The sequence below is a fragment of the Aquarana catesbeiana genome, linkage group LG10 (genome assembly GCF_042186555.1).
Source record: "Aquarana catesbeiana isolate 2022-GZ linkage group LG10, ASM4218655v1, whole genome shotgun sequence".
NCBI classification, from domain to species: Eukaryota; Metazoa; Chordata; class Amphibia; order Anura; family Ranidae; genus Aquarana; species Aquarana catesbeiana.
In genome coordinates this window covers 10,221,203-10,245,242 of record NC_133333.1, presented here as the reverse complement: position 1 = coordinate 10,245,242, position 24,040 = coordinate 10,221,203, and the positions used below count along the sequence as shown (strand labels likewise).

Sequence of the window (24,040 nt, the reverse complement as noted above, 5' to 3'; positions counted from 1 at the left end):
TGTGCTTGCAGAACTGTTCATGGCCCGGGTTGAGCAAACCTCACAATGCGGTTTCGCAAGCCTTTCCTCTTTTTGAGCTGGGCAGAGGGTCCTGTGACCACTACGCTGTGTCACAAACTACATAGACTTCCTCTTCAGACGAGGACGAGAATCGAAAGACAGAGCTGGTCTGGGCGGCTATGTGTTTATTGCCCTTGTGAAAGGGGAGATTTTCCAGCCATGAGATCCTAAAGGGAGAGAGATTTCCTGGAAGAGAAGACCCAACAAAAGTCTATTAACTGCCCGTAGAAGGTTGACCTCCATCCTGGTAGAAATGCCTCGCAGTATATCCATCACCAGCATACCCAGCACCGTACTGCTTCTGGCAATGTTGGGTAAGTTGACTCTACGTCCCTCATGCCCAACCTGCAAACCATTGGTCGAACGCACATTGGGAACATTGATTAGGGGAATAGCATTGATCTCTACTAGCCTCATTTAACATGGTCCCAGCTCCGTATTGGCTTCTGCAGCATCTCCCCATCCAACAATGTATCCCATCCTCACTCTCTGACCCTCATCTCCTCTATTAGGTCTCTGACAGTCCTCTAAAGTATTGCATACATTATATTGCCAAAAGTATTGTGACACCTGCCTTTACACACAACTTATAATAGCACCCCAGTCCTTAATTCATCTCAAACTGTTCCCACAAAGTTGGGAGCATGCCGATGCCTTAGGAATTCCCATCACTGGAACTAAGGGTCCAAGCCCAACCCCTGAAAAACAACCCCCACACCATAATCCCCCATCCACCGGGGGGGGCTTTTTATGCAGCGACTCAGGCTAGGATCACCTATGTGAGTGTGGAAATTGCACCCGTTCCCGACCTGCAGAGAAAATGCACTGCACTTTTGCAGACGCTCGGGGGGGGTGCCATTATTTGTGAATGGCACCCACACGTGTTGGCAAGTGTGCTGAGTTTTTGCACATGCCAAAATGCATGGTGCTGAAGCTCCATGTGGCTTTAAAAAAAGGCCAGGAGCTCTTTAAGCACAAGTCTGTGAGTAGAGCAGCCTATTGAAATGAATGGTCTGCCTACACAACGATCAGGGCTTGTCTTGGTGGGAATTGAGCCTTTGAATCATTATTATTAGTATTATTATTTTATTATAAATAATAATAATCATTTTATTATTATTAATAATATTATTATTATTGTTGTTCTTCTTCTTATAATATTATCATTATTACTACAACAATAATAATAATAATAATAATTATTATTATTATTACTAACATAATAATAATAATAACAATAATAATAATAATTGTATTATTATTTTGGTCAGACGGAACTCCGAAGGACTTTTTGACGGAGTTTCAATGAATCAGATTTGCCTACACGCGATCACACCAAAGTCTGATAGTTTCGAACGTGATGACGTACTACCGGACTAAATTAAAGAAGTTCATAGCGGTAGCCAATAGCTGTCCTAGCGTCGGTTTTAGTCTGTAGGACTAGCATACAGACGAAGGGATTTTTCGACCGGACTCGAGTCCGATGGAAAGATTTGAAATATGTTCCAAATCTAAAGTCCGTCTGATTTTTTTACAGCAAAGGTCCGATGAAGCCCACACACGATTGGATTGTCCGGCGGATTCGTTCCTTCGGACCTTTGCTGTGGAAAAGTCCGGTCGTGTGTACATGGCATAATATGTTCTCTTATAAGATTGTCCTGTATTTGGCTCCATCCATCTTCCCATCAACTCTGACCAGCTTCCCTGTCCCTGCTGAACAAAATCATCCCCACCACATGACCAGGGTGATGTGCAGTATTAGTTTTCTGCCACACATAGCCCTTTGCTTTTATTCCAAAAAGTAAAATTTTTGGTCTCACCTGACCAGAGCACCTTCTTCCACATGTTTGCTGTGTCCCCCACATGGCTTCTCACAAACTACAAACAGGACTTCTTATGACTTTCTTTCTCCAATGTCTTTCTTCTTGTCACTCTTCCATAAAGGGCAGATTTGTGGAGAACACGACTAATAGTTGTCCTGTGGACAGATTCTCCCACCTGAGCTGTGGATCTCTGCAGAGTTACCATGGACCTCTTGGCTCTTCTCTGATGAATGTTCTCCTTGCCCAGCCGGTCAGTTTAGGTGGACGGCCATGTCTTGATAGGTTTGCAGTTGTGCCATACTCTCCATTTTCCGGTGATGGATTGAACAGAGCTCCGTGAGATGTTCAAAGCTTGGGAGATTTTTTTATAACCTAACCCTGCTTTATACTTCTCCACAACTTTATCCCTGACCTGTCTGGTGTGTTCCTTGGCCTTCATGATGCTGTTTGTTTACCAAGGTTCTCTAACAAACCTCTGAGGACTTCACAGAACCGCTGTATTTATACTGAGATTAAATTACACACAGGTGGACTCTATTTATTTATTTTCATTTATTTATTTCTTTATTTATTTTTATTTTCCACTAGATTTTAGTTAGAGGTATCAGAGTAAAGGGGGCTGAATACAAATGCTGCCCCCCCCCCACTTTTCACATATTTATTTGTAAAAAGTATTGAAAAACATTTATCATTTCCCTTCCACTTCACAATTATGAGCCACTTTGTGTTGGTCTATCACAATAAAATACATTTAATTTTTTTGGTTGTAACATGTTAAAATGTGGACAATTTCAAGGGGTATGAATACTTTTTCAAGGCACTGTATGATTTGAATATGTCAATGTTTTTATGCCTGTATCTAGTGCTGTTTTAATATTTTGTATCAATTTTTTTTTTTTCATTATGAAACTTACAAATGCTTGGCTACCGAGATCCATTTTCCTAATTGCTGGGAACATGGTGGGGATTGCCTCCAGTTTTCTATTTTTGTCATTACAAGGATGATGGTACCTCTCTATATCTTACTTACTAGAGGCCCATATTCTACTCATTTTGGCCCAGTTCACACTAAGGTCATACGATTTTGATGCAATTTCAGGTGCAATTATGTTGCGTGTGTTGTTTGTGATTTTGACGCAATTTTACTGCTGTGCCTTATTTGATGCGATTTTATGCCTTGGGTGCTGCATGCTGCTTACTGCTGACTACTACTACTATACTACTACTACAGTAGCTGGGAAACTAGTTGAGGGTTAAGTAATGAAATTGCTTTGAAAATTGCATCTGAATCGCATGTACATATGATTTCTGTGTGTTTCTATTGAAGTCTATGGCATCAAAATTGCACTGGAATTGCACCAAAGTAGTACAGAAACCTTTCCCAAAAATTGCTTCCTGCTGAGTTGTATTGAGGTTGAAGGAGACCACTGAAAACAATATGATTTCCATTGCCATGCGATGCTGTGCGACTCAAGTTGAATCTGAAATTGTACTAGAGCGAACCGGGCCTCATTCTAATAATAATTTTAATAATAATAATTCATGGGTGTGTTAGGAGCACTTAGTACAAACCCTCATCTTGCTTAATCATTTCTTTAAAATATTTACTGATTGTTAATTTTTTTTTTAATCAATAAATGTTTAAAAAAAATCACCAAGAAAGATGGATGTTTGTACTGGAAGATCCCAACCACAATCATCAATGGGTGACTGTATTTATGGGTGTGCAGTATGTATACACAAGATCAATATCTATATCTATCTATATCTATATCTATATCTATATCTATATCTATATCTATATCTATCTATCTATCTATCTATCTATCTATCTATCTATCTATCTATCTATCTATCTATCTATCTATCTATCTATCTATCTATCTATAGATATATAGATATATTTATCTATATATCTATATCTATATCTATATATATATATATATATATCTATATCTATATAGAGGGAGAGATATGGATCTCTCTCTCTCTCTCTCTCTCTCTCTCTCTCTCTCTCTCTCTCTCTCTCTCTCTCTCTCTCTCTCTCTCTCTCTCTAGCCATATATCTATATCTATATCTATATCTACATCTATATCTATATCTATATCTATATCTATATCTATATCTATATCTATATCTATCTATCTATCTATCTATCTATCTATCTATCTATCTATCTATCTATCTATCTATCTATCTATCTATCTATCTATCTATCTATCTCTCTCTATATATATAGATATAAGTTAACCAGTTAGCTCACTTCAGAGCTACCTTTATTGACCAGAGCAATTATTACTATGGCCCTTTTTTCAGCAATAACTTATTCATAAATTAGTATAACAAAGTAATGCGTGTATTTTTTTTTAGGCTTTCTTTTTGCAATTTTCTTGCAAAATAAAGTATTTTATTTTCTTTGTAATCTACAGACAAAAAAAAAAACAACGTATTTTTATAACTTCACCGTAGTTATTTTTTAAAAATAGCAGTTTTACTGTAAAATAAATAAATAAATAAAATAAAATGACACTAAGGTATGTTTCTGGTGCAGAGGAAGGCAAAATTATGTGCAAGTGAAAAAAAAAAGCTTATTTGGGCATTTTCTTTTTCTACGACAATAAAAAAAACAAACAAAAGAAATAAAAATAAATAAATAAAATTACCTAAGGGGAAAAGAAGATGAATTAGTTAATTAGGGTTGATTAGGGTTAACTAAGGGTTACTAGTAATACATTTTATTTTTTTTTAAAATTTACTTTTTCTTTCACTGGTGCAGGTCAATGTCCACACACTTGATCTACGTATAAAATATAGTAAATACAATGATACAATGTGTTGACTCATTTTGAAATTACAGTCACAAGATAAGAAATAAAGATCCTTATCCTTGTGTAAAACTTTGTGAAGTAAGCCCTATATATAGACTGTAGGCTTTCTTTTTGCAATTTTCTTGCAAAAAAAAAAAAAAAAAAAAGTATTTTATTTTCTATGCAATCTACAAACAAAATTACAAAACTTTTTTTTCTATCTTGGCCAGAGTTAGTTTTAAAATAAAGTAGTTTTACTGTAAGAAAATTAAATTACACTAAATTACACGGTCGGATTTTCCGACGGAAAATGTGTGATAGGACCTTGTTGTCGGAAATTCTGACCGTGTGTAGGCTCCATCACACATTTTCCATAAGAATTTCCGACACACAAAGTTTGAGAGCTTGCTACAAAATTTTACGACAACAAAATCCGTTGTCGGAAATTCCGATCGTGTGTACACAAATCCGACGCACAAAGTGCCACGCATGCTCAGAATAAATTAGGAAGCGAAAGCTATTGGCTACTGCCTCCTTTATAGTCCGGACGTACGTGTTTTAACTCGCCGCGTTCAGAACGATCGGATTTTCCGATAACTTTGTGTGACCGTGTGTATGCAAGACAAGTTTGAGCCAACATCCGTTAGAAAAAATCCTAGGATTTTGTTGTCGGAATGTCCGATCAATGTCCGATCAATGTCCGACCGTGTGTACGGGGCATAAGTGTAGTTTCTGGTGCAAAGCAAGGTAAATTATTTGCAAATGAAAAAAAATGCTTATTTTGCACATTTTCTTTTTCTGTAACAATAAAATAAAACAACAAGAGAAAAATGAAAAAAAAAAAAAATCTAAGAGAAAAAGAAGAGGAATTAGTAAATTAGGGCTGATTAGGGTTAACTAAGGGTTAGTACATTTTATTTAAAAACATTTTTTAATTGTTTCTTTCACTGGTGTCATATGCAGGTCAATGTCCACACTTGATCTAAGTATAAAATATAGTAAGTACAATGATACAATGTGTTGACTCATTTTAAAATTAGAGGCACAAGATAGAAAATAAAGATCCTTATGCTTGTGTAAAACTTGGTGAATTGAGCCCTTTGCTCTGTGTCATTCACATTTTGTTTTCTTTGTAATGTTTCCTGTGCATTACCATGTGCCTGACTGCGTTATTACAAATATTTGAAACAGGAACAGTTACCAGCATAGAACGCTGAAAATATAAATACTTTGACAATTATGTCACCAGTCTGCTGCAGGCGGGAAGAAGCATTTTCCCAGTCCCCGCCCCCCCACCTGCAACATTGTAACTTTGTAGCAGGTCACAAGGTGAGAGGCTGCATCTCAGTATTATAAAGAGACTGTATGTCAAGAAAAATATTACACTTAACTGTGTTTTTTCAGGAAGTTTTAGCTTTTTGCTAAAAGAGGAAGCTTCTGATTGGTTTTGCAATGCATAAAATAAACATCACAGACGTCAGGAAGATGAGTTCCCAGAGAATGATTCTGCTTTTTGCAAAGTGGCAAAGCTGCCAGAATCCTCTTTTTTATTTCATTTTTTTACCATATCCGTCGTTACTTCCTTTGTTGTAGTTTTCTGTAATGAGTCATTGCGAGTGTGTTCTCCTTTTGAATCCTGCTCATGGAGTGAGCCTGTGTGCATTAAATATATTGGAAAAGATTTTTATTGGTTCCTCCCATAACAAGTGGGGAGCTGGGGATTTATCCAGGCACCTCATCCCCGTCACACTGAGTATACCATAGAAAATCTTTTTTTGTAAAGGTTCGGAGTGAATGTTGAGGAGCACCTGGAAGAAAAGTTCATGACTCTCAAGGAATCTTAGTCCAAGCTTTTATTGATATAGAGTATCAAAAAAAACCACCATGTTTCGGGGAAAATGCTTCCTCCTTCATCAGGGCGGAAGCCCTGGCTACATTTGAACTAAAGATGTCATGGTCAAGGCTCAGGCTCAGAGAACAGTAGCTATAGCAGTAGAGAAGCTTCCACCAACCAGCAGAATAAGTATACAAGCAGGTCACCCTGGCAGATAATGTGGGCTCAGCCAAGGTGTGGGGTCTGAGCGCTAACCAACGTTCACCAGAGCTCCTGATGGCGGAGATGGGTTCTGCTGTGTGGTAGTACCAGGTCATGGTCCTCAGGATCGGCCAGCCAGGAAATGATCAAGCCGGGGCCAAGTAGCAGCTATAAAGGGTAGGGAACAAGCAGAAGTGTAATCAGTAAACAAACCAAAAGTTGGTAATGAGTGGTTGCAGATAGGGATCAAGCAAAAGCGTAGTCGAGGAACAAGCCAAAGGTCGGTAAAGGTGTGGTGGTGGAGACACGGAGGGCAGCAGGAACCACAAGTGCAAGATATTGGATGGAGTGAAGCCATTAATCTGGCTATCAGGAAGTGCAAACGTATGGCTTAAATAGGAAGTTCATGGGAGAAGCAAAGGGTTCAAGGTACAAGAGAAACAAGACACAAGGCAAGGCTGTCTAAGGAATCAGGCAGGGAGCCTTCCAAAATCTCATGTGGCTCAGCAAGCAGAAATATTACCAAGGCACGGCAAAGGTTGCATGTTCAGATCCAGGTCCTGACAAAAGGTGAGGTTTTACTGAGATACCTAAAAATGAGGTTTGATCTGAGCTGGATCAGTTATCTTGCAAACAGCTCACATCAAATCTAATTTCAGATTTTTAAACTCAACCTCGCTGCTAGTCCAATCGTATCCATGGCTTTAGCCCTGAAGAAGGGGGAGGCATTTTCTTGATAGTCTATATCAATAAAAATTTGGACTAAAATTCCTGAAGTGTCATGAACTTTTTTACTGGGCATTCCTCAACAATCACCCCAAAGCTTTACACTTATTCACCTATTGTATTTCTTTCTTTGGGCCTATCAGAGAGGCAACAGCCCAAGACCAGAAAAAGGTTTAGTCGACTCTTTCTATTATATAAATATTTTTAAAATACCATGTTTTAGAGTCTGACAACCAACACACTATTGCATAGAATTAAATAACGATTTGATAGACATCATACCTTAGGGGTAGTTATGACTGTAATTTTATCCTATCAAGATTTATAGAATTTGAATAGATTTTTAGAGCTGGGTTGTATGAAAAAGGTAATTTTAGGTTAAGTAGAGCCAAACTCGGATGTGAATTGCTTAAACTGCTCTGCAAGAGTAATTACAACATTCATTAAGAGCCTGGAGGCTTGTTATAGCTATTAACCATTTATGAAATCACCAGACTAAAACACCAGACTAAAATGTTTTACCAACTGTAACAATGGGGCTTAAAGCGGAGGTCCGCCCACCCCACAAAAAATTAAAAGTCAGCAGCTACAAATACTGCAGCTGCTGACTTTTGTTATATGGACACTTACCTGTCCAGGGAGCCCGCGATGACGGCACCCTAGCCGATCTTCGGATAGGCTGTCGGGTGCAGCCGCCGCCATTGCCGGTAAGGGAACCATGCAGTGAAGCCTTTCGGCTTTACAGCTGTTTCCCTACTGCCAATGCGTGAAGCGCACTGCGCTTTCTAATTGGCCCGGTGACGGAGGAAGGACGGGGGGGCTGTGCTTCGTCGCGGCACAGTCTCCTGAAGTGGGGAAGAGGACCTGTCAAAAGCAGGTTCCCGTTCCCCCCTCCCCGCGGGAAGGTGCCAAATGTGGCACCAGAAGAGGGGAGGAGACGAATAAGCAGAAGTTGGCCTTTTGGTTGGAACTCTGCTAAGTAATTTGAGGCATTCACTGAAATGCAACCTAAGCTGTGATTCCTTGGTGCATTAAGTTTTCCATTCAATATGAATAGCATGGGAGATGAGAGCTGAGAAGTCCCTCAGAAATGTGATCAGTTTATTAGTCTAATAAAGAGTCTTAAAGATTGATTTCTGAGTCAATGATGAGCTACTCAGCTGGGTGGGTAGATTGCAAAATATTCCCCAAATTGTACTTTCCTTGCTGAGAATCATGGTCTGGGTGGATCAGGTTAATGTTATAATGTTACTGTTGCTCCAGAGCAATACTTGGAAAACAATTCTCTTCTTAATGTTACAATCGTAGCTTTATATGTGTGCTCATAGAAGCTGCACTTCACCAGGGTCACACATAAACCGCTAATACTCTCAAAAACAGTTTCTAGCTTAGATGACCACAAAGTTCCGGACATTAAACACATGAAACTGAGCTCTACATTGGTAAATTTCCTGTCTGGCCTCTTATCTCAGTCAAGCTTCCCTGCACAGTGGTGGATGTTAATGCAGGGAACATTCAAAACACTCATGAAAGATAACAGTTTATGCCTTGCACATTTCTTATATTTTTTAGAGACTATATTTTGGTGAATTTTCTTGCTCTGTACACCTGCTTTTCCCATTATGAGGGGTTGCTACCATTCATGTGCTGAGTTCCCTGGTCTGTACACCCGCTGTGCCTATTCTGAGGGGTTCCCACCATCTCTGTGCTGAGTTTCCTGATGTGTACATCTGCTGTGCCCATTATGAGGGGTTCCCACCATCCCTGTGCTGAGTTCCCGGGTCTGTACACCTTCTGTGCCCATTATGAGGGGTTCCCACCATCCCTGTGCTGAGTTCCCTGGTCTGTACACCTTCTGCGCCCATTATGAGGGGTTCCCACCATCCCTGTGCTGAGTTCCCTGGTCTGTACACCTTCTGTGCCCATTATGAGGGGTTCCCACCATCCCTGCCCTGAGTTCCCTGGTCTGTACACCTGCTGTGCCCATTAAGAGGGGTTCCCACTACCCCTGGCCTGAGTTCCTGGGTCTAAAGACCTCCTGTGCCCATTATGAGGGATTCCCATCATCCCTGTGCTGAATTCTTGGGTCTATACACTTGGCAAGCCCACTTTGTAGGTTTCCCACCATTTATGTGCTGAGTTCCTGCATCTGCACTCCTACTGGGCTCATTATGATGGCCCCCACCATCCCTGCTAGCTTTTTAATTCTTTTTTACATAATAGAGGCTTTAATAGGAGGAGCTTGGACACACAAAGGTTGGCAGGAACACCCAAAATTCAGAGGTGGACAGGGAACAGAGTTGGAAATTACAGCATAAAGATCTCACTGTTGGAGTATCCAAGACATGTAAGAGTCCAAGGAGCACACCAGGCTCCAAATATAACTAAAACATCACTTTTTTGGTGGATTGACCCTATAATATGTCAAATCAAAGATTACATCAGAAAAAAAAAAACATCTGTATGCATATTTATTTTTCCAATTTGTTTACTTTTATGTTTTCTTTCATTCACAGGTTTTGCTGTTGGACAGAATGGTAAGGTCCCTTTTATTGTGTATAATCAAAAATCTGCACTATTAATTATGTTTTGCCACAGTGATAGTAACATGAATGCCGATCTGAAAAACCTATATGCAATACAAAAATGTAATTAAAAAATCAAAATAATTATTTTTTTTTATAAAAAATCGAATTAAGTAAAAAGCACACTTACTAATCACCTCACCAAATGTGATTTACAAAATTACAAAAATACATTTTTAAAATGATTTTGATTGAAATTACAACCATGAAATAAAAATATAACTCTGTATAGTCTCTAATCTAGATATTCTCAGCCAGGGTTCCATGGAACTTTAAGGTTCCTTCAGAGGTTGTTAGGGGTTCCTTAAGCTGTGGCTGATTCATGTTCCATTTTATGGTGCCAGCAGGGGCGGACTGACCATTCGGGCACACGGGCTCTGCCCGAGGGGCCATGCCACTAAGGGGCCCCATCAGGGTTGCCAGCCTCAATAAAACCAGGGATAGTATGTAAAAATCTGTGTTTTTAAAAAAATCCCAAGATTATAGCTGCCCCGCCTCTCCAGTACCTTTTCAGTGTGTGTATGTGTATTCTGTGTGTGTATACTGTGTGTGTATATTGTGTGTCTGTGTGTGTATACTGCGTGGCCCCATAATCTATTGCCTGGGGGTCCCATGATCTCCTATTGCCTGGGGGCCCCATAATCATCTCCTATTGCCTGGGGGCCCCATGAGTTGTCAGTCCGCCCCTGGGTGCCAGCATAGTTCCAGAGCGAACACCACTAGGTAAAGCCATTGTTCAGAACTTTTTTTTTTTAACTTTCTTAAAGCCATAGTAAAGAACATTTAAAAAAAAAATAATAACAAACATCTCTATATGTACCTGCTCTGTGCAATTCCATTGCACAGTGTGGCCACGAACCTCCTTTTCTTGGGTCCCCCGACGGCTCTCCTGGCCCCTCCTCACTGTCCAGTGGCGATTCCCATGGGGGCTCGCGCCTGAGCCCCACTGCTGCATCTATTGATACAGCCAGCGGGACTCCCTCTTCACTGGCTTTGATTGAAAGCACTGGGAGCCAATGGCTCCCGGTGTCCCAGCAAAGCCAGGGACTGGAGAGAGGAGATGCAGATGTGCACACCACTTGATCGAATGAGGGCTCAGGTATGTAAACGGGGGGGGGGGGGGATTCTGATGCTTAAACATTTTTTACCTTAATGAAAGGAATGCATTAAGGAAAAACATGTTTAGGTTTTAGAACCACTGTAATGTTAGTGGAGTCAAATCAATGATTGTTTTTGATCAGGAGGAGAAGGGTGGAAAGTTTCTCACATTTTTCTATCTGAACAATCAGTATTTTCTAACCATGGATGTGCTTTGCATCTGGCAAAATCATAAATATTGCACAAACGCTATGCACAAGAGAAACCTGGGATTTGATCAGTTGTGGTCTTTAAGGGACTGGGGGGGAAGGGTGAAAAACCAAAATGAAGACCTAAAGGATGGCTTGAAGTGCCCCTTCGAGAAGAGGCAGGAAAGCCCTTATAGCAGTGGTTATCAACCCTGTCCTCAGGAGGCCCACTAACAGGCCAGGTTTTATGTATTACCTTGGGGGAGATGCAGACTAGAATACTGCAATCACTGAGCAGCAAATGATATCACCTGTGATGTATTTCAGTTGTCTTGTAAACCTGGCCTGTTAGTGGGCCCTGAGGAGAGGGTTGATGACCACTGCCTTATAGTGTAGTGTGTGTTTGTGGTATATTATACATTTGGTGAGGTTGTGGTTACCCACCCTGCTAGTGGAGACACGCAAACCTTCCATTGGTGCAGGTGGAGAAAACCTCTACCTCTACGCAGGGTAAAGCTGATCACTCTCCATGCCTGAGAGGTCCCGATCCTGGATCCTCTGAGAGGCTGTTAGGCAAGCAAGTGAAATACTTGTTGGATAGGGGGAGGTCAAAAAACTCAAGGCACCTCTATTATTATGATTATTGTTTTTTTTTTTTTTTTTACCTCCCCCTTTCCAAAAAGAGAAACACATTTAATACTTCTGGGATTCCATTCAAGTAGAAGGGCTTAAATAAATTTTAAGGGCTTTCAAATAAAATTAGTTGACTCAACGATGGCAAAATGAAATGCTCTTTCGAGCAATTTTTCTGAATTTTCTAAATGAAAGATTGAACAAAATTCTGCAGGTGTGTGTCCAGCTTGATCTGCACATTCTTATACAGACTGGCGCAGGTGATAGCCCTAGCTGAATTGAGTGCATTCCAGTGTTGCCAACCGTTGGTATTTTTACTGGCAGCCAGTAAAAAACAGGCAATTTGCTCCTGCCAGTAAATGCCAGTAAAAGTAATAGGTGGGCAGTAAAAAATATGGCTGTGACGCTCGGCTTGGTCCGGAGCCGGCTGGGACCATCTGAGTGCTTGCTACAGTGTGATCTGGCAGCTCTGGCGGAGGCGGTGCCTGAGCATGTCGTGTGATGTCATGGTGCAATGGAGCCAAGCAGAGCGTCCAGAGCCTCGTGTGCGGCTTTGCGGTATGGGAGCAGGGCAGGCTGGGATCGGGACCGTCAGTGCTGTTTGGACTGGAGGGACCACTTGCCTTGGAGAGAGACTGTCACTGTGACTCAGGAGGGGACGTGTTGTGTCAGTGAGGTGTCATCATCATCTGTGCTGCTGCACATTGCTGTGTCACTGTGAGAGTCAATTTTATGTGTGAGTGCACCCATTCTAATTTCTTGCCCTCCCAATGCCGGTCCCTGAGCTACTAACTTACTATATGAAAAATAAAATCAGAAATATGTTTTTTGCCTTATTATCTACCTTAAATCACATTGCATGTTGTACTTGTTTGTAGCCTAAATACTCTAATTTGCACTTAAAACTGTAACTTTTGGAAATGCCAGTAAAAACTTGACTGTGCCAGTAAATATTGGGTGTTGTGTCAGTAAATTTCAATCTGGTAGGTTGGCAACACTGGTGCATTATCATTTTTTTATTTCAATAAAATGTAATGTTTTTTAACAGAACTATGCTATGCGGAGCTCTATTTATTTTTGCATTGCCTGAGGCAGCAGTGGAATGGAAAGGATGGATAACAAGCGAATGCAAAAATATATCACTGAAAGCACATTCAGCCTGAACATTTTAGTAAGGTCCATTACCTCTGATGAGTTTGTTCATTGAGATGAGGGAAAAGCACAGTTTGTAGTGTTTTTATTTCATGGAAGTGTTGAAGAAAATAAACTGGATACATTGTTGCAACATGACTGGTTTGTCAAAAGAAAATTTTCAACATTGATACATTTTCATTTGTGGGTTGAAGAGACTTCATTGTTGAAAGGTTGGAAAATGAGAAGACTATACACAGTTACCAGTATACTGTATATTTATTTCATGGTTACAACAATTGTAGAAAATGTAATTTGATCACATATGGTATAATTTTGTTAATACGCTTTGTTTTCATTTTATTAAATGCTATTTGATTAAATACCATATTTTTTTGGTTTATTAAATGTTATTTGTTGTTAAACTTTATTTAATCACATATGGTATCATTTTGTAAATCGTGTTAAGTGAGGTGATTATTGAGTGTACTTTTTGTTCGGTTTGACCCTTTACCATGTGTTTTAAAAATTAGTAAATGCACACACATTAACACGCATAAAATCATATCTAACACCTACATTTCATATTATTAAAAATAAAAAAATATCTCTGAATAAATATTGTCCCCCAAAAAGTCTAAAGTAGACCAATACTAAGAAGACTTTGGGGCAGCGATTGCTGACCAACTTCTGAAAATGTTTCTTTTCCTCATCTTCATCCTCAGTACTTGCAAAGTCTTTGACCCAGAGCAGGCATGCAGCTAGCCAATTCAGAAGAAGCTCAGAACTTCTGATTTTACAAATGTTTTGGACTCAGTGACACTTAAAGTGATTATTCTATTTAATAATACCAAGCATGTTATACTTACCTGCCCAATACAGTGGATTTGCACAGAGCAGCTCGGATCCGCCTCTTCTCGGGTCCCTCTTCAGCTCTCCTGGCCCCTCCCTTCTGTTCAGTGCCCCCACAGCACCTCTCTCCTTCTTTATCCTTCCCTTCCCCTCTCTCCTTCTCTTTCTTTTCCTTTCCTTTTCTTCCCTTCCCCTCTCTCCTTCTTTATCCTTCCCTTCCCCTCTCCCCTTCTCTGTCATTTCCTTCCCTTCCCCTCTCTCCTTCTTTATCCTTCTCTTCCCTTCCCCTCTCTCCTTCTCTGTCTTTACCTTCCCTTTTCTTCCCTTCTCCTCTCTCCTGCCCTTCCCTTTCCCTCTCTCCTTCTCTATTCTTTCAGTCCCTTTTCCTTTTCTCCTCCCCTTCCCTTTCCTTCCCTTCCCCCCTTCTCTGTCCTTCCCTTCTCCTCTCTCCTTCTCTATTCTTTTCTTCCCTTCCCCTCTCTCCTTCCCTTTCCTCCCCCCTTCTCTATCCTTCCCTTCCCCTCTCTCCATCTCTATCCTTCCATGTTCTTCCCTTCAGCATCTCACTCATAGTAACTCATCTGTTTTATATCCCTGTGTTGTCTCTGTAGATTGTGGAAATTGCCTGCATCTTAATTCTGGGACCGTGGTCGGCATTGTCACCTGTGATGTCATCATCACTGTGCTGATCGCTGGCATGGCCTTCTGGGTATCCAGCAAGGTACAGAAGAAGAGGTATGATGGTAAGTCATAGAATTTACCCCGATGGCCTGGGGGCATTTACATAGTTACATTGTTAGTCTGGTTGAAAAAAGACACAAGTCCATCTAGTTCAACCGATTTGTATCAATTGGCTGGAATAAACCACAAACATTCCAGTGTTCCCAATAACAGGCGATAACGGAGAAGGTAAAGGCACCTGCCATATTAGTTCAATGCCATTATTCTGTAAGGGAAGTCAAGGGACAGCACAGCATGTCTACCATAACAGGGGATTGTGAGAAAGATTAGAGAGGAAGCTGCCGTGGTTTAGAAGTGTTATGCAGCGTACACACAGGCGGACTTTCCGACCGGACTGGTCCGACGGACTTTCCAACGGACTTTTGACAGACTTCTGACTGACTTTTTTTATGAACGGACTTGCCTACACACGACCAGACTACGGACGGACTTGCCCACACACATGACTGGACTTTCCGGTGGACCTAGTTCCAGACGGAGTTATGGCGGACTTTCCAAATGAACGGACTTGCCCCCACACGAACAAGTCCGTTCATTTTGAGCGTGACTCGGGTACGACGGGACTAAAAAAGGAAGTCAATCTCGCTGCTTTTATCGGTGAGATTGACGCCTTGCGAGCCCCGTCGCGGGGCATACCAGGCCCTTAGGTCTGGTATGGATTTTAAGGGGAACCCCCTATGCTGAAAAGACGGCGTGGGGGTCCCCCCAAAATCAATACCAGACCCCTATCCGAGCACGCAGCCCAGCCCGACAGGAAAGGGGGTGGGGATGAGCGAGCGCCCCCCCTGAACCGTACCAGGCCACATGCCCTCAACATAGGGGGTGGGTGCTTTGGGGGAGGAGGGCGCCCACCCCAAAGCACCTGTCCCCATGTTGATGAGGACCAGGGCCTATTCCCGACAACCTTGGCCGTTGGTTGTCAGGGTCTGCGGGCGGGGGGCTTATCAGAATCTGGGAGCCCCCTTTAATAAGGGGGCCCCCAGATCCCGGCCCCCCACCCTATGTGAATGAGTATGGGGTACCCCTACCCATTCACCTAGGGAAAAAAGTGTCAATAAAAAAACACACTACACAGGTTTTGTAAGTAATTTATTAGACAGCTCCGGGGGTCTTCTTCCGACTTCGGGGGTCTTCTTCCGACTTCGCTGCTGTCTCCGGCCTCTTCTCCCGGTGTCCAGTTCTTCTCCCACTCTCCGGCCTCTTCTCCCGGTGTTCGACCTCTTCTCCCGGTGTCCGGTTCTTCTGCCGGCTCCTCCGCTATCTTCTGCCGCTCTTTTGCTAGCGGTGGCCCGGACTTCTGCATCGTCTTCTTCCCTCTTCTCTTCTTCCGATGTTGAAACGATGCTCTCTTCTGCTGTAATGGTTTGTGAGCGCTCCGCAATTACTTATATAGGCGGTGACCCCGCCCCCTTATGACGGGGCATGCTGGGACTGTGATGTCATAAGGGGGCGTGGTCAACATCACCCGGCCAGGGTTGTCGGGAAGAGGCCCTTGTCCTCATCAAAATGGGGACAAGGCACTTTGGGGTGGGTGGGCCCGCAGGGCGCCCCCCTCCCCCAAAGCAATCACCCCCCATGTTGAGGGCATGTGGCCTGGTACGGTTCAGGAGGGGGGCCGCTCGCTCATGCCCACCCCCTTTCCTGACCGGCCGGGTTGCGTGCTCGGATAGGGGTCTGGTATGGATTTTGTGGGGTCCCCAAGCCATTTTTTCGGCGTAGGGGGTTCCCCTTTAAATCCACACCAGACCTAAAGGACATTGTTGCCTCCCCCTCGTGCTCTCTGCAATAGGAAAATTTGTTTTTCCTATTGCAGCGAGCGCAAGATATAGAACCCTGCCCTTGCGTCGTATCTGGTCCGTCGGACCAGCATACAGATGAGCAGGCTTTCCGTTAGGAACTGAGTCTGGCGGAGTTACGACGTAAAGATTTGAAGCAGGTTTCAAATCTAAAGTCCGTCGGACTTCCGACAGAAACGGTTCATCGGAAGTCCGATGCAGCCCACAAACGGTCGGATTGTCCGCCGGATTCGGTCCGTTGGACCAGTCCAGTCGGAAAGTCCGCCCGTGTGTGCACTGCATTCGTTATTTTTTTCTGAAATATAAATCCAGTCTTAAAAAAGAAAAAAATTATGTAAGTGAATATGTGTTTTTCCTCATATACCTTCTTTCTTCTTCAGCTCAAATGCAGGAGAAAAACGCAACAGAGTCCACTGACCACACCTACGAAGTAAGTATTTCATTTCTTGGAAGGTTCAAGGTATACGGTGTGAATATAGAACGATTGCAGTGGAACTCCAGAAAAAACTTTTAATGTTTTGACTACTAGACATGTACATTCGTTTCGTCCGAATTTTGGGGATTTTTGCGTTCATTTTAACAAACGATAACGAACGTGCAGAATCCGAAATCCGAAAGATCCAACATAAAAAATGCTTTATTTTCGTTTAGTTGCGACAACAGTTCGATATAGATAGAAGATTGGACATGACGGTGACAATAGCGATCTGTGTCTATCGAACCTGCGGTGGAATGTGCCTAACCTAACTCTATTAGTCCAAGATTATTCGACATAGAGAGAAAAGATTCGACATGAAGATTCGACGAAGCAGCTAAAAACATACGATCACCGCAAGCGGACATTTATGGTCAAATGCTCCGTCCATAGGCTATCGAAGAATTCTAATGTTGGTTGACTAGTAATAATAATTAATAAATATAATTATTACTAGTGCCATACAACATTAGAATTCTACAATGGCTTGGGTGGAGCATTCAACCGGAAATGTACGATTGCGGCGTCGTACAGTTTAGCTGCTCTGTCGAATCTTCTTAGAACTTTAGACAGACACCATAAGCCTTCAATGACAGATTCAACCTTAATTAATTCAGATTTTCTGATGAATGCATTTTTTAACGAAACTAAAAAAAATAAAAACAAATTTCGGAAGTAACTAAATAATTTTATTTTAGGGACAAAAACTATATTCCGAAACAAAATATTTTAGTGTGCACATGTCTATTGATTACCATGGGGTAGGGTGAAACCAGTGCCATGACAAAGTCATCCAGTACCCAGGGCAAAGATGCCAAACTGCGCCCCCCCCCCCCAGTTCATGAGGTGCAACCTTAGGGAATCCTATGCCCAGCTATTGTGAAAACCACTTCCACTGTCACTACTCCTGTCAGTCTTGGAACAGAAGAAAGGTCCCCATCCCTACAGTAAACCATTGCACCCAGGGCAGGTGTCCTTCTCGCCCACCCCTTCCTCTGGCCCTGGGTGAGACCCTCTGTTGTATTTTCATTGCCTCTGTCTCTACTAGGGAAATTTACCTTCTCTTCCTTGAAAAAGTTGGTGGTCAATGAGGAATGTCATAGAGATAGAACTAAAAACCAAGAATGTGACCCAGCACATAATAATGCCAAAGGAGCACCAAACCAAATAATGAGACGGTTCAAGTCACTTCAATGGTTTGTAATATGATCACATGGGACAGCCAATGGATTTCAGGGTCCAACACACTCCCCCTTTATCAGGGCTCAAAGCGGAACTTTACTTGGCAAATTGGCTTGAGGACCATGGCTCTGCCTCATGGTGTTATTTTTTTGGGGGGGAGATTTCCATTTTTTTTCCAGACTGCCCTGAACCCACCTTCATTCTGGAATAGCCCAGAATGAAGTGTCATGCTCCACCAGCCCCCTGGATATCTCATCACATATCGCAGGAGGTTGCGGAAGCCCGACCACAGAGCAGCTGGGGGGTGGAGCCACACGCATCATCAGTGCTAGACTGTCTAAACCCAGGGGAGGCAGCTGAATAAAGAGGACCAAGATGGTGGCGCGGGACACTGGCTGCCAATCCTGAAGCGCAGATTGACGCAGAAAAACACTGGGTTCACTTCACTTCTCAATTAACTGCTTGCCGGCCGACCAGCCACCACAGTTTTACTGCGGCAGAATGGCACGGCTGGGTGAAACGATGTTACCTTTTGCCGCTTCGCCTTTTGGCCACTAGGGGCGAGCGCGTACAGCATGTGCCCGGAGCCGATGCAAGTGCCCGGCGGGCGCAATGACCGCCGAACACCCGCGATCGCTTGTGACAGAGCGAGAACCGGGATCTTTGTGTGTGTAAACACACAAATCCTGGTTCTTTCAGGGAAGTAGAGACAGATCGTGTGTTCATACTAAGTATGAACACTGATCTCTCTCTCCTTCTAGACAGTCCCTCTCCCCACAATTAAAACACACACTAGGGAACACAGTTAACTCCTTGATCGTCCCCATAATGTTAACCCCTTCCCTGCCACTGATCTTTATACAGTAATCAGTGCATTTTTATAGCTTTATAATTGTCAATGGTCCCAAAAATGTGTCAAAAGTGTCCAGTTTGTCCGCCGCAATATCGCAGTCCCAATAAAAATCGCAGATCGCCGCTATTACTACATAAAAACAAATAAAATAATAAAAATGCCATAAATCTATCCCCTATTTTGTAGACGCTATCACTTTGAATATACGCTTATTGCAATTTTTATTATCAAAAATATGCAAATGAAAATACATATCGGCCTAAACTGAGGAAAGAATTTTTTTTTTTTTTTTTAATGGGGATATTTATTATAGCAAATAGTACAAAAAATGCTCTAAACGGGTCGTCATGGTGGCGGCTTCCATTTCCGCCCTCCTCCTCGGCGGTCAATCGGGAGTCTTCTCTTTTCGGCCAATCGCACACCCGCTTCTGATTGACTGGAATGAGGATCAGTGTTTTAACAGCGAATATTTATTTGCTGATGTAACTTAAGACATCTGGGTGGGATTGGAGCGCATTCTCTGGGACCCGATCCCACCCTATTTTGAAGCCTATTAGAGCCCCTGACTCTAATCAGGTGCTTAAAAAAACACCCCCACCGCTGTAATTCATGCGCCCAGTGCCCTGAAAGGGGCCAGACTCATGAATAAGGGGTGGCCGCGGCGGCCGTGGATAGATTCATGCTATGTATGAATCTATTCATTGCATATAGGGGGATTGCATGGAGAGAGAGGGTGGAGCCTGGGCACCCCTAATGGACGGGCCTCCACTGGCTGTAGTGCAAAAAATGGACTGGTCATGAAGGGGGGTGAACCTTCCGGAGCTAAAGTGGTTAACAGACAAATCCAAAGCAAAACAAATTTTTTCTGTTGTGCATCTACTGTATAATACATTGTATGAAGTGATTTTTTTTTGTTTGTTTCATCTCCCAGCACTTGCGTGGACAGCAGATGGATGTCTATAATGACATAAACACAATAAAAAATCACAAATAACCACAACTGTCATCGTTCTTCAATCATCAACACCTCGTCGTCTCCTATCTGCAATTTCATTTGAAAGACTTTGAAAGCACCTTTTAATGTTGATGGACATGATCTGCTACTGAAAAATCAGAGATGAAGTATCTAAGAAAGTTCAGAAGGTCGTTACAGACCGCTATATAATATTGCCCATTCCTGGTACTCAAAATGCTTTGTGTCTGAAGACTTTGTAACCAATCCATGTCTCCCTTTACCTGTTCTTCGCAATAGTCAAAAAGAAAAAGATGATTACTGGGGTGGAAGTACAGAAAGATTTTGAGATGTGATCTCCAAGTGTTCCATGTTTGTGTCCATATATTGCTTATAAAGTTATAATTTAACTTAAAACTATAACTTAACTTAAAATGTATCTAAACCCAAAAGCAAAAAAATCATATTGTGCAGATTACTGGTACTTAGATATTGGGGGCTTCCTTTTTTCATGCTTTTTTCCCCTGTGTATTGACCTGGAGATCCAGCCAGTAGCACACTCCCTGATCGAGAGTGACAACGCTCATTCCTAGTAGATCTATGGAGAAGCAACATTGTCACCCCGGCTTCTCTTTCAGATTTGGATTATGCACACCTCCCCCTCTCTTCATAGAGATGTCCTGTAGTTCGCAGAAGATAGCTTGGAAAATTGACAACATTGAGATACAAGTTCAGTGTACCGAAGTTACAAGGACAATGGATTTCTAGAAGGATCATTGGATTTTTTTTCTGTACTTGCAGAATTACAAGCTTTGTTTTCCAGTTTAACCTCAAGTCATCTTTAAAGTGGCTCTAAAAGTAGAAGTTTTATTTTCTAACTTAATACATTCTATCAGTGGTGTTTTTTCTTTGGGGGGGTGGCAAACTATTCAACCAACCCCCCGGTCGGCCAGATTGGGTCATGGATGGCATCCACCACCCACCCTGGTCGGACGGCCGGCTGGCTGGGTCACGGGGGTCATGGGCGGCACCCCCCTGGCCCGGTCGGTCAGTAGGTCAGGGTCCCGCACTTACCCCATCTTGTGGGCAGCACCCTGGGTGGTGGGTGACATCAGGTTCTCTCCAGGTTGTTCTCTCGGGGCTGCATTTCCTTCTCCTGGTGGCTAACCTGGTTGTATCTTCTTTCAGCCAGTCTGGTGATGGGTCTCACGACCCACTTCCTATTTGGCCAGGAGGAGAATCAGTGTTACAATAGCGAGTATTGATTTGTTATTTTCACACAACTGGGTGGGCTCAGAGTGCGGTGCTCTGCACCCCGAGCCCACCCTTTTTTGAAGCCTATTAAAGCCTCTGGCTCTAAGCACATGCTTTAAAAAAAAGCACCCCCCCGTACTGGAATCCATGCGTCCGACACCCTGCATGTAGATCAAGGGGCCGGACGCATGGCTAGAGGGGGCGGCGCCCGCGTGCCCCTAATGGACAGACCGCCACTGCATACTATTCATTAAGGTAAAAAATCCTTCTGGGTTCAGCTCCCCCCCCCCCCAGCACCCCTAATACTTACCTGAGCTCCATCTCCGTCCAGCAATGTGCATGAGAGCAGCGGCTCTCCCGGGTTTCTCTTTCCTCATTGTCTCACACAGCAGCAGGAGGCATTGGCTCCTGTTGCTGTCAATCACAGCCAGTGAGCCAATGAGGAGAGTGCCGAGCCACACTCTGTGTGTGAATGGACAATGTCTATTCACAGGAGCACAACTCGGGGAACAAGCCTGCTCGAGTGCCCCCATAGCAAGGGGCTTGTTATTGGGGACACTCGGCAGGGGGGAGGAGCCAGGACTCCCGGCCCGGGACCCCAAAATAAGAGGATTGGCGCTGAACTGTGCAAAGCCATTACACAGAGCAGGTAAGTATAACATGTATAAAAAAACTGCAAACCTTCAGAATCACTTTAAAGGTTCATCTTCTGGTCTTAGAATGCTGTAATCCAGATCTAATCAGGTTTGATATTCTCCATTTCCCAAAAGGCCAAGAGTCCTGGATCCTGGCAGTATTAGGAAAAGAAGGATTGGCTAAATTTGAATCGTGAAAGTTCTACTCTGTAAAATGGAGTTACTCCAACTGTTGGGTGCCGGTCACTCAGTGTTGGGAAAGTCTTAAGGGGAAAGTATAGTTTATTTTCAGTAAGCACATATTAAAGTTAATGTTGCAACATTTGCCATAAAACAGCCATCATCAACCAGGGTCCTATTGAACCCTAATGTTCCTCCATAGGTAGCTGGAGGTTCCTTGAGTTGTGGCATATTGACTACCGAATTGATGGTGCCTGCATAATTGCAAGGACAACACCACTTGGCAAATCCAAATACCCAGATATTCTGAACAGCCCTGTATAGAGGGGCATTCTTCTTACTTACTACCAATGTATGGGACATTTTTCCCACTGATGGGTTTTAGCAGGGGTTCCAAGGGTTACTTTGGAGTAAGAAGGTGTTGAAAGGCTGGTAAGTACAGTATAACTTCAAAATCATTAAAAAAAAAATGCACAAGAATCATTTATCCTGGAAAGGAGGATGGGGGTTATCTGTTGTATAGAGGTATCCTGCTTGTATTATGAAGCTTAGGTTTGTGTACATGTTTGAGGTTTTCCTGCAGTTAATGATCAATGGAAATGCAGGTCAGTAGATTTCCACAGTGTCATCATTATGGGCGTGCAGGGGTGCAGACTGCATCCAGGTGACACCCGCTAGAGAGGTGACACCAGGGGTGGACTGACCAGACTGGGGATGCTGCAGATCTCCCTATACTGGACAGTATGCATTTATAGAGAATGATCACAGTTTGTGAGAGTCTCTCTCTCCACCCCCTCTCTCTCACCTATCTCTCTCACCCCCCTCTCTCTTTCACCTCCTCTTTCTCTCTCACCCCCTTTCTCTCTCTCTCATTCCTCCTCTCTCACACCCCCACCACCTCTCTGTCACCCCCCCCTTTCTCACCCTCTATCTCACCCCCTGTACCAGCTCTGTCTCACCCACCTCTTTATTTCACCTCCTCTTTCTCTCTCAACCCCCTTTCTCTCTCACCCTCTATCTCTCTCACCCCCTCTCTCTTTCACCTCCTCTTTCTCTCTCACCCCTCTCTCTTTCGCTCATTCCTCCTCTCTCACCCCCCACCACCTCTCTGTCACCCCCTCTCTGTCACCCCCTCTCTGTCACCCCCTCTCTCTCAGCCCCTGTACCAGCTCTTTCTCATCCCTCTCTCTTTCACCCCCTCTTTCTCTCTCACCCCCTCTCTCTCTCTCTTATTCCTCCCCTCACACCCCCCCACCATCTCTCTGTCACCCCCTTTCTCACCCCCTGTACCAGCACTGTCTCACCCCCTCTCTCTTTCACCTCCTCTTTCTCTCTCAACCCCTTTTTTCTGTCACCCCCTCTCTCTCTCATTCCTCCTCTCTCACCCCCCACCACCTTTCTGTCACCCCCTCTCTCTCTCATTCCTCCTCTCTCACCCCCCACCACCTTTCTGTCACCCCCTCTCTCTCTCACCCCCCTCTTTCGCCCCCCTCACCAGCTCTCTCTCTCACCCCCTCTCTCTCACCCTTATTGGGGAGTGACACCATGTTTTACCGCACCAGGTGACACCAACCTTAGTGATGCCACTGGATTCCTATTCACTTCAGTGGCGCAGTGTGGATAACAGAACTGAGGCTGTCTTTGATCTGCCCTCCATTTTATAAAGTTTAGAAAATATCAAGCTGCTGTCTTGTTTCAGTGCATTTATGGATGTCATTTTATGTAAAACTTTTTTAAGCTAGGAAATATTTTGCCTCTACCCATGTTGTGTCCTGTACAATAAATCTATGTCCTAAACTTTATAGCCAAGTGTTACTTGATGTGAAACAGAAGCAGAGCATAAAAACATTTTCTTGGTTTATCAGATGGATATGGAACTGTCTTTAACCATTCCCTGACCGCCCCATAGCAGATGTACAGGGAGGACAGGGAGAGGGTACACAGGAGCAGGTTCAAGCAGGCAGGCAAAGGATCAGGAGCAGAGTAACAGGTCACAAGGCACATGGATCAAGGGCACACAGGCAGAACACCAA

At 43.2% G+C, this 24,040-nt stretch overlaps 1 protein-coding gene across 1 annotated transcript; it reads left to right on the top strand.

Moving 5' to 3' along the window:
- On the top strand, positions 1-23,809 carry TYROBP (transmembrane immune signaling adaptor TYROBP). Its single transcript, XM_073601599.1, has 5 exons — positions 1-374; positions 9,969-9,989; positions 14,551-14,682; positions 16,857-16,906; positions 19,918-23,809. The coding sequence occupies exons 1-5, from the start codon at positions 314-316 to the stop codon at positions 19,978-19,980; spliced, it is 327 nt and encodes a 108-aa protein (XP_073457700.1). The 5' UTR covers positions 1-313; the 3' UTR covers positions 19,981-23,809.
- The last annotated feature ends 231 nt before the right edge of the window (positions 23,810-24,040 follow it).

Excerpts from the sequence above, each read along its gene's own strand:
- TYROBP (XM_073601599.1), top strand. The coding sequence starts at position 314 with ATGCCTCGCAGTATATCCATCACCAGCATACCCAGCACCGTACTGCTT. Across the intron at positions 375-9,968 it reads ACTGCTTCTGGCAATGTTGG|GTTTTGCTGTTGGACAGAAT; the intron begins GTAAGTTGACTC and ends TTTCATTCACAG. Across the intron at positions 14,683-16,856 it reads ACAGAAGAAGAGGTATGATG|CTCAAATGCAGGAGAAAAAC; the intron begins GTAAGTCATAGA and ends TTTCTTCTTCAG.